The sequence below is a fragment of the Rhinolophus ferrumequinum genome, chromosome 22 (genome assembly GCF_004115265.2).
Source record: "Rhinolophus ferrumequinum isolate MPI-CBG mRhiFer1 chromosome 22, mRhiFer1_v1.p, whole genome shotgun sequence".
Classification (NCBI taxonomy): domain Eukaryota; kingdom Metazoa; phylum Chordata; class Mammalia; order Chiroptera; family Rhinolophidae; genus Rhinolophus; species Rhinolophus ferrumequinum.
The window spans coordinates 45,287,109-45,302,047 of record NC_046305.1 but is presented as its reverse complement, the minus strand read 5'-3'; the positions used below and the strand labels follow the sequence as shown (position 1 = coordinate 45,302,047).

At 37.5% G+C, this 14,939-nt stretch overlaps 1 protein-coding gene across 2 annotated transcripts in view; it reads left to right on the top strand.

Annotated features, from left to right (window-relative positions):
• Positions 1-14,739, top strand: part of DENND2C (DENN domain containing 2C) — a 70,723-nt gene extending 55,984 nt beyond the window's left edge. For both annotated transcript variants that reach the window (XM_033094126.1, XM_033094128.1), the window contains exons 12-19: positions 337-477; positions 944-1,092; positions 1,572-1,749; positions 5,997-6,038; positions 6,958-7,063; positions 11,320-11,556; positions 11,802-11,888; positions 12,901-14,739. In XM_033094126.1, the coding sequence (XP_032950017.1) occupies positions 337-477; positions 944-1,092; positions 1,572-1,749; positions 5,997-6,038; positions 6,958-7,063; positions 11,320-11,556; positions 11,802-11,888; positions 12,901-12,932 (972 nt within the window). In that variant the 3' untranslated portion in view covers positions 12,933-14,739. The remainder of the gene's footprint in view (positions 1-336; positions 478-943; positions 1,093-1,571; positions 1,750-5,996; positions 6,039-6,957; positions 7,064-11,319; positions 11,557-11,801; positions 11,889-12,900) is intronic.
• Positions 14,740-14,939: the final 200 nt, after the last annotated feature.

Sequence of the window (14,939 nt, the reverse complement as noted above, 5' to 3'; positions counted from 1 at the left end):
TGTTTCTGATGACTTCACTAGGCAGTGTTAAGTGGCATAGACTTGAGCGTACTACTTTAGCAAGGGTTCCCCTCCAGCAGATGAGAACCACAGGTTTGAAGGCTTATATTTAGCTCTCTAATCCAGAAGTGCTGCCATGTCACCTTCACTGTGGTTTGCTAACCCTCCCACCTTGATGCCTGTAATGAAGTTTTACGGATTGCAGAAGTTTATCAGCCTTAAAATCTGTTGGTGTTATTTTCAAGTTTGTGCACCAAGTTTGGCAGTTTCTTTACTAGGATTCTTTTATGTTTTTGAACTGAGCCCTTAAGAAAATAACATACTGTGTATGTGTAGATTCTGGATGAAGTAGAGAAGAGAAGAGAAATGTCTCCAGCCCTGGTTTACCCATTCATGCGAAGTGTCATGGAAGCCCCTTTCCCAGCTCCTGGACGCACCATTACAGTTAAGAGCTACCTCCCTGGGGCTGGAGATGAGGTAAGTGAGCTCATGTTGAAAAGGTTTGACAGCTGCCAAAATGCAGGCCTTACACTAATAGAGTTTCCAGAAGCCTCAGGGCATAGTCTTCCTTTTCCCATAAACTCTGCAGAATATGTCTTAGTCCCACAAAGCACTGGAGAAACATCCAGCTGACCTGTGAGATCGTTGATTTTAGACCCAGGAACCAGAGGTTTTCTATCATTCATAGATGGAGACCCTTTGTAGTGACAATTTCAGTGTGAGAAATGAAGATTATAACATACTATCGTCAGGGGAGATAAAGATTCACAGCACAAAAACAAGGTGTTAGATCTTGGGATTAGTGTGGGCGCCTTCACAAACTCTTTGTAGCAGACCCATTTTCTTGAATTTAACCTGTAAAGGAATGACAGGATCCATCAGTGTTGTCATCAGCGACTATTTTCCAACTTCAGCTCCCCTGATTCCCATTCTTGCATTTCAGTCCATTGAGCTGTGCCGACCACTGGATTCCCGATTGGAACACGTTGACTTTGAATGTCTCTTTAAGTGCCTGAGTGTGTGTCATCTGATCCGGGTCTGTGCCTCTCTCCTTTTGGAGCGGAGGGTAATCTTTGTGGCCAACAGCCTAAGGTGAGAAATAAGTATATGAAAGAAATATGTCACTTCCTACGGTGTGTTATGTGTTCTGACTATTTTAGAATTGGGGCATATTAAAAAACTGTAGGATCTCCATTACCTCACGCTCTGGTGACATGGATTATTCTAAACGGTAAATAATCCAAAAGCTATTCTCATTAGGCTATAACTGACTTTTTTGGGTTGCAATTAATTTACCTTTCTAAATGTGTTTTGATTAGGCTGTTGTTAAAAATTGGTGTTGCTGTTCAAAGTACACACTAATTTTTAGCAATATAACTAGTGAGAAAGAGTCAGATTGAGTAAATGAAGTCAAAAAGTTAAATAAAATGTTAAAAATTAATGGGTAATCACAGAATTGTTAATCGGTGATCACGAGCTGGCATCAATTTGTAATTATGTTAACATAACATCTGAAAGGCCCTCCGTGTGTTGCTCTGTATGTGACGCCATTTGCTTTCTCCTCTGGCCAGCACCCTGTCAAAATGTGGCCATGCTGTGGTTGCCACGCTGTATCCATTTACCTGGCAACACACCTACATTCCAGTCCTGCCGGCATCCATGATTGACATCGTGTGCTCACCTACTCCATTCCTTATTGGAATCCTGTCTTGCTCCTTACCACAGCTCCAGGACCTACCCATCGAAGAGGTGAGATGGGGGAAATCGTGCCTGTGGAAAAGATGGAGCACTGCGACATGAAAACAAGTGATCTTTAAGAGGGGTGGAGTTGTTATTCATTAATACTAATATATAATTATTAATACATTATGCTATCATACTTTTTCTATCTTTTTATCAAAGTGAGAAAAATTCTGTAGTTCACATGAATCCAGAGTTGTGTCTTATTTACATAGTGAACCATGGGCTTATTCTGTCTTATTCTGAAGGGTAGGATCTTTTTTGTTTGTTTGTTTTTAAGTCAAACATAAACACTACTCTGTGTTAACTTTTTCAATTGTTTCAAATATAACACACATATAGATGAGGGCCCCAAACGAAATGTACCGTTCAGTGAGTTATCACAAAGTGAATGCTTCTGTAACTAACTTTGGAAGAACCACTGCAGCAGTGGAAGCAGTGCCAGCACCCAAGAAATCCCCTTCATGCCTCCTAGAAAGAGTTTAGTGTTCCTTTCCCCACCCCCCACCCCCCACAAAAGGTAACCACTATCTTGACTTTCATTGTGTACTTGTTTTTCTTTATTCTTTTACATCCTAGGCATATATCCGCAAACAGCATAGTTCAGTTTTGCCTGGTTTTAAGCTTGATGTAAATGGACTCACTCAATATGTATACAAGTATATATATTTTTTCTTTTTGATATGAATTCTTTTAATCAACTGTGTAAGATTCATCCATGTTGATGAGTTTGACAGTATTTTGATCATTCTAATTGTGTGTAGCATTCCATTGTGTGAATGTACCACAGTTTTCTGAATCCATCCTACAGTCGATGGACATCTTAGTTGTTTCCAGTTTGGAAACAAGTACATTATGAATAATGCTGCTATAAGTATTCTCGTACATGACCCTTGGTATGTGCATGCAGTTCTGTGGCTACATACTTAGAACTGGAATTGCTGGGTCCTAGGGTAAGCATTTCTGTAGTAAGTAAAGTCAGACTGTTTCCCAAAGCAGTTATGCCAAGTTAGACTCCCTCCAGCAACGTAGGAGAGTTCCTGTTGCTCCACATCCTCTCCAACACTTGTTATCATCACTTTGTGTAATTTAGCCTGGCTGGTGGGTGTGTAGTGGTATTCTCCTCGTGGTTTAATTTTCATTCCTTGATTACTGTTGTGGGTGAGCATCTTTCTATATGTTTACTGGCCATTTGAATATCATCTTTTGTAAAACTCATCATCAGTCTTTCTGCTGGAGTGTTTACCCTCATTGATTTGTAAGAGGCCTTTGTATATTTTGGGTAGCAGCCCGTTTGTGACTTGCCTTTTCATTCTCCAAAGTGGTGTTTTTCAATGCACGGAAGTTTTTAATTTTAATGTGGTCAGAATGATCAATCTTTTGCTTTATGGTTAATATTTTTTTGGGTGTGAGCTACTTACGTTTTTTCTTTATAGTAACTTCATGGAGATATTCTCTTACATTATCTCCTGGAAACTTTGGAAGTTTTATTGTTGTTTCTTTAATTTTTGGTTCTGAATCCTAGGACTTGATAGGAGATAAGGGTTGGTTCTTTTTTTTTTCTTCCTCTTATAACTAGCCAACTATTCTGGTATCATTCATTGAAAAGACCATTCTTCCCTGTTACTCTGCTAGATTAACCACCCCCCACACACAGTTTTATTAAGATATATAATTGACATATAACATTGTATTAGTTTAAGGTGTACAACATAATAATTTGATATACGTATATATTATGAAATGATTGCCACAATAAAGTTAGTTAACATTCATCACCTCACATAGTTAGAATTTTTTCCCTTGATGAGAACTTTTAAGATCTACTCTCTTAGCAACTTTCAAGTATATAGTACATTGTTGTTAACTATAGTCATCATGCTGTACATTACATTCCCAGGACTTATTCATCTTGTAACTAGAAATTTGTGCCTCTCGACCACATTTGTGCATTTTGCCCATTGCCCAGCCTCCCATCTCTGGAAACCACCAATCTGTTCTCTGTATCTATGAGTTTGGTTTTTTTTAGATTGTACGTATAAGTGAGATCATACGGCATTTGTCTGTCTGGGTCTGACTTACATCCCTTAGCATAATGCCCTCAAGGTCCAACCATATAGTTACAAATGACAGGATTTCCTTCTTTTTAAGGCTGAATAATATTCCTGTGTGTGTGTGTGTGTGTGTGTGTGTGTGTGTGTACGTACCACATCTTCTTTATTTATCTGTCAGTGGACACTTAGGTTGTTTCCATGTCTTTGCTATTGTAAATACTGCAGTGAACATCCGATTGCATATATCTTTTTGAGATACTGATTTAGTTTCCTCTGGATATATGCCTGAAGTGGAATTGCTGGATTATATGGGGGTTCCGTTTTTAATTTTTTGAGGAGTCTACATATTGTTTTCCATAGTGGCTGCACCAATTTACATTCCCACCAACAGTTCACAAGGGTTCCCTTGTCTCCAAATCCTTGCCAATACTTATTTCTTGTCTTTGATAACTCATTCTGACAAGTGTGAGATGATAGCTCATTGTGGTTTTGACTTGCATTTTTCTGATGTTTAGTGATGTTGAGCATCTTTTCATGTACGTGTTGGCCATTTGTATATCTTTTTGGGAGAAATGTCTATTCAATTTCTCTGCCTATTTTTAATTGGATTGGTTTTTTGTTTGGTTGGGGTTTTTTTTTTTTTTGGCTATTGAATTCTATGAGTTCTTTATATGTTTGGGATATTAACACCTTATCCAGTATATGACTTGCAAATATTTTCCCCCACTCTGGTTTTTTTTACTGTGCAGAAACTTTTTAGTCTGGTGTAATCCCCACTTGTTTATTTTTGCTTTTGTTACCTTTGCTTTTGATGTCAGATTCAAAAATCCATTGCCAAGATCAATATCAAGATGCTTGCCCCCTATGTTTTCTAAGAGTTTTATGGTTTCAGGTCTTACGTTTAAATCCTGAATCCACTTTGAGTTGACTTTTGTGTATGATGTAAGATAGGGATACGGTATCATTTTTTTTTTGCATGTGGCTGTCCAGTTTTCCAACACCATTTATGGAAGATACTGCCGTTTCCTCATTGTATATTCTTGGCTCCTTTGTTGTAAATTAATTGCCTGTGGACTCTACTCTGTTCCACTGATCTGTGTGTCTTTTTTAATGCCAGTACCATAGAGTTTTGATTACTACAGCTTTGTATAATATACAGTACTTTGAAATCAGGAAGTGAAATGCCCCCTCTTTGTTCTTCTTTCTCAAGATTGCTTTAGGTATTCGGGGTCTTTTGTGGTTCCATGCAAATTTTAGAATTGTTTGTTCTATTTATGTGAAAAATGCCATTGGAATTTTGATAGGAATTGCATTGACTCTGCAGATTGCTTTGGATAGTATAGACACTTTAACAATATTAATTCTTCCTATCCATGAGCACAGACTAGCTTTCCATTTATTTGTGTCTTCTTTAATTTCTTTCATCAGTGTCTTGTAGTTTTCAGTGTACAGATCCTTCACTTCCTTGGTTAAATTTATTCCTAAGTATTTCATTCTTTTTGATGCAATTGAAAATGGGATTGTTTTCTTAATTTCTTTTTCAGATAGTTTGTTGTTAATGTATAGAAATGCAACTGATTTTTATATTAACTTTTCAAAAAACCTTTTATTATGGAAAATTTTGAACATATGTAAAAGTAAACAAAAGAGTAAAATAAATCTGGTCACCCTACTTCAGTACGTATCAAGTTATGGCCAATCTTTATCCTTACCTACTCCTCTCTTCCACAATATTTTGAAGCGTACCCTGACATAATTTCATCTCTAAATATTACAAAATGCATCTATAACGTAAGGGTATTTTAAACATAGCCACAATAATATTATCTCACCTAAAAAGTTTAATAACAGTTTCTTAATATCAGCAAATCCAGTGTTCAAATCTCCAATTATTTCATAAATATTTAATAGTTTGTTTGAATCAGGTCCTAAATAAAGTCCACACATTGTGTTTGGTTGGTATTTTTTTTAGTCTCTTTTAATCTCTAGGTGTGCCTGCCATCATTTTTTTTTTTTTACTTAGTTTATTTGTTGATGTGTTGATGAAGAGTTAAATTTTAAATGACCTATAACTTTAAGTTAATGTTTAAAACTATTCCCATTGCTTGAAAGAATCAAAACACTCTTCCTGATCTAGCAGTGCCTGATATATTTCTCTGTGAGTGTCTCAGGTTTAACTTGCCTGGCTCCTTTATCCCATAGGTGCTGATAGTTGATCTCTGTGCGGACAAGTTCTTACAGGAGGTGAGTGACAAAGGATCAGGTGATTACATAATGTTTGGGGATAATTGGACAGAAAATATGTGAAAGTACTTAAAGAAGATGACTCAGGCAAAACTTTTAGTACCTACACATACTTGACACTGTGGCTGATCATACAAGATTGACATGAAAATTTTGGTTTCGGTTTATCATTGCCTATCCCAAAAAAGGAAGGAGAAAACAAATTAAATGTCATTCTCAAAAGAGGTAACCCTTCAAGTCCAGGTGGGTTGATGTATAAGCCTCTAATTTAATTAAATTTAAACAAGCCTTTAGCACTGATTATTTCCAGATATTCTGTTAGTCAGAATGTAAAGATGAGTAAGACACAGTTTGAGCCCTCAGACCTTACAGTCTGATGGTGGGGAGGTGGGGCAGACTTATCCATAAAGTTTTAGAAGTGGTATAATAGAAATTTGTACAAGGTGTACAGTAGGGGCAAAAAAGAAGTGGTCATTTATTCTGAGTATTAAAGTAGGAGGAGGAGTTAGGAAAGCCTTCTTAGAACAGTGCTCAGTATGTAACTGTGTGGGCTTGTGAGCACTGACCACAGGGTTGAAAAGAATGTTTGCCAAGACTTTGTCTTTTTTCAAAATCAATTAGCTCATCACATTTGAAACATCTGTTTGGGGATGATCTTTGTAACATAGCATAAGACTGGTAAATGAGAGATATTTGGTAGAAAGTTCTAGAAAATTTTATAAAATATTTTGTGTAATATGGTTAAGATGTATATACCATAAACATCATGGATTTTGCTCAATGTAGGGAAGGAAGCTTCAGACTGACTCTTCGGCAAAATATATACAAAGTCACCTGTGGAATTTTGGGGACCTAGCTAGTACATGTTTGAGACTTTATCTCTCAAAGCTAATGAAAAATTTCAATTTCTTCTCTTAAGGTATCTGATGAGGATGAAATTCTACCACCTAAACTCCAAGCTGCCCTAATGCAGATTTTGGAAGAACGAAATGAAATCTTGGCTCAGGAGCAGAACTTTTCACAAGGTAGGAGACAGGTGGTCTGAGGACGTAAGGTCGCGGCAGTAAATATTTACTGAATACCCCGCACCCCGCTACAGGATGTTCGACAGTTGTGTGATCTTGCCTGTGCCTGAAAGCTTATAATTAGCTTCGTTGCTGCCCCTCAGATGTGCCAGGTCCCCTTCTATTTTAGGACTTTTGCACTGGCTCAGTTCCATTTATGGGATGCTGTTCCTCCAGATATCCACATGGCTCCTGCCCTCTCCCTGCAACTCCATGCTCCAATGTCGCTTCCTCAGTGAGGCCTTTCCTGACTGCGCCGTTTAAAATTGTACCCGTTCCCTTAGCACTCCCTGTCATCTTCCCGACCTTATTTTTCTCCATGGCTTTTGTCATCATCTGATATGCTAGAATGTAAGTTCCATGAGAGCAGCACCTATCTGTTGTTTTTTTCTATCTCTAGTACTTTAAACAGTAGTCAGTAAAGAGGTACTCAGTATTTGTTGAATGAATGGGTGAATAATATTTATTAGGTGACTGACCCTGTACCAGGCATTGTGCAAGCACTTAGCTTGCATCTTATTTCATCCTTGTGATATCCTAATGATGCAGGTGTCATTATTTAATCAGCATTTTACAGATGAGAAAACTAAGACTATTTGCTGATAGGGAACATTAGAGAAGGAGTAGGTTTAAAGGAGTAATTAAAAGTTCAGTTATTAATGTCAAGACACTATTGGACATCTAATACCTAGCAGACATCCAAGTGGGGAAATAAAGTACATTTTTATATACATGAATCTGGGATTCAGAGGAAAGATTTGAGCTGGAGACGTAAATATAGAAGTTGCTCTTTTAAAACTATGGAACCAGATGAACTAACCCTATAGAGGGAGTATTGATTAAAAAAAAAAAAAAACAAGATTTAAGGATTGAGCCCTGGGTTGGTTAGGAATATTGTGGTTAGATTTCCAATATTTGGCAGTTGGGAAGAATAGAAGGATCCAGCAAAGGAAACTAAAAGGAGCAGCTAATAAAGTAGGAGAAAAGCCAGGAGAGTGTGTGTAAAAAAACCCAGGAGTGTGATATTGTAGAAGCTGAGTGAAGAAAGTATTTCATGAAGGAAAGAGTAAACAGTTATGGCTAATGCTGTGAAGAGGTCAAATAAGATGAAGACTAAGAATTGACCAGTGGATTTGACAATGGGAATGGCTTCGGAGACTTTGGTAACAGCAGATTCAGTTAAATGGTGAGGAGAAAGTGAGAGAGTTGGAATGACATTCAGCTTTTTAAAATTTTGATGGAAGTACAAAGAGCCAACAATAGCTAAGTCATTCTTGAAAAAGAAGAACAAGATTGAAGGGTTTGCCCTACAAAACATCAAGATTAATCATAAAGTCATAGTACTTAAGATCGTTTGGTTTTGGTACAGAAATAAACAAATAGAGTGATGGAAAGAATAGAGAGTGCACAAGCGTAAGGAGACTTGATTTGTGTCAGCACCAGCCTGCATATCAGTGAGAAAACAATGAACCATTCAATAAACAATACTAGGGAATTGATTTTCCATGTGAAAAGAAATGAGTATAATTTATACCTCAGATTATACACAAAATTAATTCCAATGAATTAAAGACTTAAACGTTAAAGGTAAAACATTAAAAATGCTTAGCAAAGACTAGAAGAAAATATTTTATGTTTTGGGACAATAATGGATTTCTTAAATGTGGCACAAAGCACAAACCATAAAGGAAAAGATTAATTTGACAATGTTAATTTTTTAAAATTTCTGTTCATCATGAGATACCATAGAAAAGAAGTAAAAACCAAACTACAAACTAGGTGAAGAGATTTTCAACAAATATAACTAACAAAGGAATAGTGTCTAGAATTTATTTTTAAAAATTCCTACAATTCAATAATAAGATGAGCAACCCAAAAGAAAAATGGGGAAAACATATTAAGAATCATTTCATAGAAGAGGAAACATGAAAGGCCAGTAAGTATATGAAAAGATATAAATGCTCCTGAACGTCAGGGAAATATAAATTAAAAACCACAATGAGATACCGTTTTATATGTACCATATTGGCAAAAATTTAAAAGTCTGACAATATCAAGTGTTGGTGTGAATGTGTAAATTAGTTCAACTGCTCTGGAAAAACAATTTGGTATCTAGTAAAGTTAAAGGTGTACATATCCTACAACCAGGCAATTCAGTTTTTGACATATACGCTGGAGAAACTTTTACATGATAACTAGGAAACAAGTACAGCAATTTTCATAATGGTATATGTGATGGCAAAAAATAAAAACAACCTAAATGTCCATTGACAGGAGAATGTGACATTAAATAAGAATCTTCAAAACATATATTGAATAAAACAGGCAGTTGCAGGAAAAGATAATGTTTTATATTATGTTGAAAGACATACAAAACCTAAAATACATTGTTGGGGTTACATATGTGTGCAGTGAAACTAACGTGTAACAAGGGAATGATGAACACAAAATTCCAAACAATGGTCGCCCTCTGTTGGGGAGTCGGGGAAGAACACCACTGAGCGGCGTGTCACAGGGAGCCCCAGAGACACACATCATGTTCTGTCTTAAGCATTGTGATGTTCATCTCGCTGCTGACCTTACGAAATATTCATACATGTAAAAGAATATATAAAGTAGATACATTGAAACAGAAACAAAGGAAGATAAGTTATAGAAAAACAATTTTGAAAAGAAAGGGAATTAGATGTGAGAAAGGGGTACAACGGGTATAAACAACTCTGCCAAGAAATTTTGCTGCAAAATGGAAGAGAAATGGGACAGTAAGAGGGGAGGGGAATGGGTCACAAGTGTTGACGATAAAAGCATTAATGGACCTTGGATTCTCAGCTGCAGAAAGGAAGAGATGAAAAGGAAGTCTGTTGAACAAACTATAATAAAAATCTAGATTGGAATCAAAATACAATGCCAGAAGAGACCTTAGAAATCACCTAATCATCCATGTCATTATACAGGTATAGAAAGAACAGACACGAGGGGTTAAGCCAGTTGCCCACCTTTATACAGTTGCTTCATGGTAGACTAACTAAAACGAGGTTACTAACCTACTAGTTCATGGTGGAGCCCGTGGGAAAGGGAAAGAGGCACTGTGAAGGAACACAAAATACTATGTGGATATGGAAGAAAAAGGAATCTAAGCTGAGTCTGAGGTTTCAGCCTGGAACCTGGAAGGCGTTATATTATAATATATTATGGTGGTTAAGAATCACCTGACTTGGGAGTCTCGCAGCTTCTCCACTGTACGAGATGAGATGACCCCGGAGATTGTTTTGAGCCCGTTTCCTCATCTGTAAAAGGGGAATAATACCTACCTCATTGGCTTGCTACATTTGTAAAAGCACTTAGTACAGTGCCAGCCCCATCTTAAGCCTTCAACAAATTATTTATTGTGGAATAATCATGGTACAATGTGAAATGGGAAAGTTGAGAGAGAAACTGATTTGGTGGAGAAATATAATGAATTCGGCATTGGACACATATTGCATTAACTTGATTCATATTCTACCAGTTTCCCAAAGGAACCCGATATGGTGATTTTTAGACAAATGGAATTTAAATGCTAATGGGAAAGCCAAATGATGATCACCCATTGGAGTCTGAAAATGTAGAAGGAGAATTTTGGTGAAATGACAGGGCTGGAGATCTAAGGTTCAGAATTACCACCATGGAAACTCAGCCCTATCTCAATGCCAATAAGCTCTTTAAGGGAGGGTAGGTGAAGAGATGTGGTCTGAGGACCATGCTCAGGAGGAGGATGAAGAGGCAAGAGAAAAACAAATGTTTGGTCACAGATGCAGGAGAAGAATCAGGAGACTAGGGAGCATAAAGTTGTGGGAATGAGGAGGAGGTAGCACAAATGCAGCATGGAGTTCAAAGGAGGATAAAAATAGAAAAGCAGGTTGAATTGGCCTGGTTCTCACGGGTGGCCTCTGAAAGAGAAGTTCCATTGAAATCACAGATGTACAAGCCAGGCTGAGAGATGTAATAAGAGTATGTGTGGGAAGAAAATTAAGGTAAGGATGTAAGCCATTTGTTTTTTGTAAGTTATGGAGACTGCAGAAAAAGCCAAGAATGAGGATTCCTATGTTTATTCTCAGTCCTTTAATCTCTGATTTCCTAGGCATCACTTTCATAACCAGAGTCATACTTCCCATAAACACAAAACTTAGAGGACTTTTTCTTTTCTGTCTTTTTTTGTTCTTTGATTTTTGTAACAGATGTGACACTCAACTCTCTGGTGTCCGAAGCATTTGTCAGGTTTTTTGTGGAGCTGGTGGGACATTATTCTTTGAGCATGACTGTCACTGAGCGTGGGGAGCGTGTATTTCAAAGAGAGCCATTCCGTAAATCCCACACCTCCCGAAGTGTTCGCCACTTCCTGGATCTCTTCATGGAAACTCAGATGTTTGCAGGATTCATCCAAGACCGAGAGCTTCGGAAAAGTGGGGTGAAAGGTCAGTTTCATCATAAAGTTGTCCCTCTGTATTTAGTGAGCACTTGGAAGGTTTGAAAATGATACCAACAAAAATTAGTGTAAAGCTACAAGGGCTCAAATTCCGAGTTGTTTGTTACGGGAAATGTTTATTTTGTAATATTGTTTTAGCTGTGGAAGTACGTTGCTAGTGAGCACAGAGTTTTATTTAATTGGTTCTCAATCTTGAACATTGGACAATTTGACCAACATGAGTTTTCCTTGTAGGTTTGTTTGAGGTCCGGGCCTTCCAGTATTTGGAAACAATTCCTGAGTCTGAGCCCAGTGGGGTGAACAGAATTTTGCGGAGTCTTGGTGAGTTACTGTGTTTTCCTGTTACATAAATGTGCCTGAAAAGTTTTTGCAGTAAGCGTGCCTCATCACAAAAGCTTTATAATTTGATCAATAATATAATCAGATCAAGTAGGCTGACCAGAAACCATGACCCTAGTCCCAAAGTGTTTTGGAGAAAAAGAAGTCTCTTCCTCAGAGGTTGTTTGTGGACCATTTTCCTTAGATGAAGCTCCCTCATGATAATATGAATTTGTATGTCATAATCACTAATCTTCTCTTAGTCACATCCCTTGGAGAATCTTTTAAAAACTAGACCTTTTTTACCAGAAAAATATACTTAGAGCATAGAAACAAATTTTACGTATAATTTTAGGGCATCCATGGACCTCCCTGAAGTCCATCCATGTACTCCAGATTAAAAACATCTGGTTTAGAGGGCACCTGAAACAAAAGAGAATTTCCCACAAGTCTCTAATTTTACACTTCATAAAGAAACATGGTTGTTTATGATTTTTCAATTATAGCTAACTTTTAATTATCCAGTCAATATGATATAGGAGAACAGTGGTGTGGTAGCCCAATATAATGAAGAACCTATATTCTATGATATTTATATTGGTCTTTGAAATATCTTCCCCTAATTAAAATTAGACCCTAACCTTAAAAAGACCCTGGGCAAATTATGCTTTGGGCTGTTATTTCATCTTTATAACCATGGGGTTAGATTAGATCAGTGGTTTTTCAGCTCTGACTACAATATTATAATCTCTGGGGAGCAGGCCAAGTGATTTTAACCTACAGTCAGGGTTGAAAACCACTGAATTAGATGATGCCTGTGTTCTCTTCTACCTCTACAATTACACATTTGGGGTGGGGGCAAGTTTGGTGGTTAAGTATAACAACTGACAGCTTGAGATGGCAGCTTACTCCTGCGCTATTCTGAATGACTAGGTTGTTAATCCCTTGCCTCAAATAACGTACCATAAATAAACATGAACTAATAAGAGTTCACTTGACTTTTTTCTCCCTTTAGGAAGTAAAATGAAATTTCTGCAGAAGAAGTGAAATCTTTGATTGACTGTCTCATCCTACATAGAACAGAAAGTGCCAAAGAAAATACCTTTCCAGGCATCAGGACGCCCTACAGTATTCTACAAAATCCTTGAAAATTGACAAGTTTGCAGAGTGGGCCGATTCTTGGAGGATTCTCTTGTTGCTACTATAGTCATCACTGGAGAATTGTTGGGAGTCGTCTGGAAGCAGTGCTCTCTCTACACTGCCTCTAATTTAAGTGGCCTTTTCCATTTGATTCTTAGACTCATTCTTTGTGTTTTGTGCTTAGTCTATGAAGGCACTTGTCTTTCACAAGGGAAAGACTTGGTGTTGCATTTTGAAAAACAGATCAAAGATGAGCACAATCAGAGAAGAAGCACAATGAGGGAGTAAGGTACTAGGGAAGCATGATAGAAGTGGAGAACACTAGCCCTACACACATAATTCTCATCGCTGAAATGCCATGGCAGCTTTAAACCTGTGGGCCTTTGAGCTAAGGAATATACTCATCACATGTATCTCTTCTTGTCTGATGTTCCGCCTCGGGGAGTCTCACATGTATGGAAGCCCTATTTATTAGTACTGTTACTGAGTAGCTTATAAAAGTAGACAACATGCAACTCCTGCTCCACGTTGTGTGGCACTTGAGTAGCTTGTCCCTCATGTGTCAACGTTCAACTGTGGAATTATAACTAGTAGGAAAATGTCTTTTCAAGGGCATGAAAACATTTTTTAGTGTCCACCATGTACCATGCACTGTGATACATGTGTCTTATTCAGTCTTTAAATCAACTTTCTGAGATATTTCCATTTCCATTTTACTAAGGAAGAAACTGGAATTCAAAAACATTAAGTAACTTGCCCAAAGTTGTACAACAGAGTTAGAACTGTTAGTTTGTGAACAGAGAAAGTTGGTTAGTCCTGCAGATGGAAATTTGAGCTCTGTGGGATTGTATTGAAAAAGTTTTCTTCTAAGTTAAAGTGTAGCAGAGCCAACTCTGAGCTCTGAGGATAACGGATTTCAAACTAGATGACACTCTTTTTTTTTTTTCTGGTTCCCCTATAATTGTTGGACTTTTTGCTCTAATTAAATTGGACTGAGAATATGAACATTTCCTGGACATACCGTCACATAATCACCCCAACCTTTAATATGTAAAGTAGTAGTAGTGATTGGAAAGAGGTATTTGTCAGTGATGGTGCAATTTCATTGATGTTATAGCAAATGGCAGTTTGTTTTCTTCAACTCTTGCTGATGGTTTGAATTGGCATAAAAAATATTTATTTAAACTTAACAAAGCCTTACCAGTTGTATGAGGATACAATTTATTGACTTGTACCGTATTGTCATTATTTCCCGCTCTGGTGTGCATGAATCTGAAGCTGACACCATTTAAGACCGGTGCTGTATAATTCGTATAGATGTCGGTCCAGAAAATAGAACTGAGCCTGTGTCTTTTTTAAAATGTTCATTAAGCAGCTTACCCCATGGGGCTTTTACCAGGTATCACCCCATTTGGTCTCTTCTGACACTCCAACCCTGAGGGAACAAGTAGTATTTGGGAATTGAGTGTTTCTAAAACGGGGGTAGGAGTTATTACTGTGGTGGATCCTGGCTATCCCTCTGTGAGGAGACCTTTGCTTCAGGAATAGGGGTTTTATTTTATCCCTACGATCTGAAGCTGCTTCCTTTTCTTGGGTCTGTTTTATTTTTTTGTAAAGTTTTACGAATTCTGGACATGTTTGTAAAAGAATTTCTCAAGATTTGTATAAAATGTTGTTTACAGTTCTAATGAATAAACACAAAAATTCCATGGTCTCTTGGAGAATTTTAAATAAACTTAAGATGCGACGATCTTTTACTTCACTTAAATCTATAGCATTTATCTAATAGTGGGTAAAAGAGAATCCGAATCGATCCTAAGCTTACCAGACTTAAGAACCGTAGCCAACATTTGCTGGTTCTTGGCAGACAAAGCCTGGGCTTAGGCTGCACAGCGGGTAGGGTATATACCCCGA